Raw genomic sequence first — 2265 nt, forward strand, 5'->3', positions numbered from 1 at the left:
GGCCAGTTTGAGGAGGCCCGGGCCCACTGGCCCACGTCCTTCCACGAGGACAAGCAGGTGGCCCGTGCACTGGCCGGGAAGCTCTTCTCACCACAGGAGCGCGCCGTGATGCAGGGCCACATGGAGCGCGCTGTGTGGGCGGCCCAGCGGGCGGCCCAGCGGGGTCTGCGGGCCGTGGGGGCCGTGGTGGTAGACCCTGCCTCGGACCGCGTGCTGGCCACAGCCCACGACTGCAGCGGTGTGGGCAGCCCCCTGCTGCACGCCGTCATGGTGTGCGTGGACCTGGTGGCGCAGGGCCAGGGCCGGGGCACCTACGACTTCCGCGCCCACCCCGCCTGCTCCTTCGCCCCTGCCGCCGCCCCCCCAGCCCTGCGCGCAGGTGCTGTGCGCAGACGGGACGAGGACGGGGACGGGCTCCCCTACGTGTGCACCGGCTACGACCTCTACGTCACCCGCGAGCCCTGCACCATGTGCGCCATGGCCCTCGTGCACGCCCGCATCCAGCGTGTCTTCTACGGCGCCCCATCGCCCGATGGTGCCCTGGGCTCGCTGCTTCGCTTGCACGCCCGGCCCGACCTCAACCACCGCTTCCAGGTGTTCCGCGGCGTGCTGGAGGGCCCGTGCCGCCGGCTGGACCCCGACACCTAGGCCCTGCCCACACAAGGGGCCGAGGGTCTGCTCAGGGCCGGCAGGTTTCCCGGACACGCTCCCCGAGCCACATGCCGCGCTGCGGTCCCTGACGTCCACTGCGGTCGTGTCTCCTGGTCCCAGGTGTCGGAAAGCAGCCCTCGTGCGTGTGCACAAATAAACAGCCCAAACCGCGTTGGTGTCGTCAGTGAGGCAGGGGGTGCTCTGGCCCTGGGGCGGGCCCAGGCGTCGTAGAGGGCAGCGTGGTGGGAGGCCCTCCGGCTGGCCTCCCTGCCTGGAACCTGGGGGTGTGGGGTGAGCCAGCCGTGTGGGCTCGGCCACTGCGACTCCTGCAGGCCTCCCCGTTCCCTGCCTTGGGCAGTGAGAGGGGCCCAGGCCCAGGCCCAGTGGGTCTTGCAGCACGCAGGGGCTGGCTCGGGGCCTGCAGGTCCATTACCCCTGGGGAGTCCGGGCAGGGGACACACCCCCGGGCTGATGGCTGGTCCCCGACACAGCCAGCAGAGGGCCTGGGCTGCAGCCTGTGCTGCCCTGTCCCCTGGAGACCCTGGCCAGGCCTTGCCAGCACGAACCTGGGCCTTGGGGTCACAGGGACCGTCTAGGCTGGACTGAGGGAGCAGGCAGGTCCCCGCCTCGGCAGGGGCCCCCGGGCGGGGCCGCCCGCCTCTCACTCCTCCCTGCGACTCCCGTCGGTGCCGTGCCAGTTGACAGCCCACCAGCCAGACCCAGGGCACTGGGCCAGTCTGGCTCAGTGTCTGACCCCTGCACAGCGGGGCTGGGTCAGAGAGGGCCCGGGGCTGGCATGCCTGCTGCGTTACACAGGTGCTGGGCCCTGCGAGGGCAGGCCTGGCAGTCAGGGCCAGGAGACCTGCAGTGGGGTGTGAGGTGCTGGGGTCCCAGGGACGCCCCGGCTTGGCCTGCTCCAGCCCAGGGACGGTCACGTGACCCCACAGCTGCACATCTGGGTCTGTGGCAGTTGCTGGACCTCAGCCCAGATCGCCGGGCATTGCTGGGCTCCGGTCATGGCGGGCGCCTGGTGGTCGGCACCGTGCCCAGGCCTGCTGTCGGGCTTGGGCTGCCCAGTGGCTGAGGCCTCCCTGACCGGCTGTCTTTCTTCCAGGTGGCTTCAGGCTGCAGCCCTCGCGGCCAGCCAGCGCAGAGATGAACGGTGAGCCTCGGGGGACCCCGCATGAGGAGGGGCCAACAGTGCGCAGGGGTGCACCCTGCCCCAGCCGCCCTCCTCGGCGCTGTGTCCCCGGCTGCCCTGTACCCCCGCCAGGCTCCCCTATGGAACGGGAGTCCCTGTGGCGGGCTGTCCACCAGCCTCACTGCCTGGCCCTGTAGGTGCCCTGGGGCCGTGTTGGGGTCTAGGGTGCTGCGGTTCAACCGGCCCTGAGCCGTGGACAGGACCTTGTTGGGGAGAGGCCTGGGGTGAGAGGCAGGCACAACCCACTGGCTGTCCCCCGGGAAAGGGCCCAGGCTACACGTGGCTCCGAGGGGGAGATGGAGAAAGGACAGAGGGCTGGCCACGCCGCGGCGGTCTCCCCACTGCCACAGTGAGCGCAGGGCGGGGCCGCATGGTGACAGTGGCCGGGCCCTGTGGCTGCGGGGAGCCGGGGC

At 71.7% G+C, this 2265-nt stretch overlaps 1 protein-coding gene across 1 annotated transcript in view; it reads left to right on the forward strand.

The window, feature by feature from the left end:
• Positions 1–2265, forward strand: part of SCAMP4 (secretory carrier membrane protein 4) — a gene marked incomplete in the record, with an annotated part of 16890 nt that overhangs the window by 4171 nt on the left and 10454 nt on the right. Inside the window, 1 exon segment of the mRNA XM_014585497.2 lies at positions 1766–1813. Within this exon segment, the coding sequence (XP_014440983.1) occupies positions 1807–1813 (7 nt within the window).

Source organism: Tupaia chinensis, unplaced genomic scaffold (assembly GCF_000334495.1).
Source record: "Tupaia chinensis unplaced genomic scaffold, TupChi_1.0 Scaffold149964_2, whole genome shotgun sequence".
Lineage (NCBI taxonomy): Eukaryota > Metazoa > Chordata > Mammalia > Scandentia > Tupaiidae > Tupaia > Tupaia belangeri.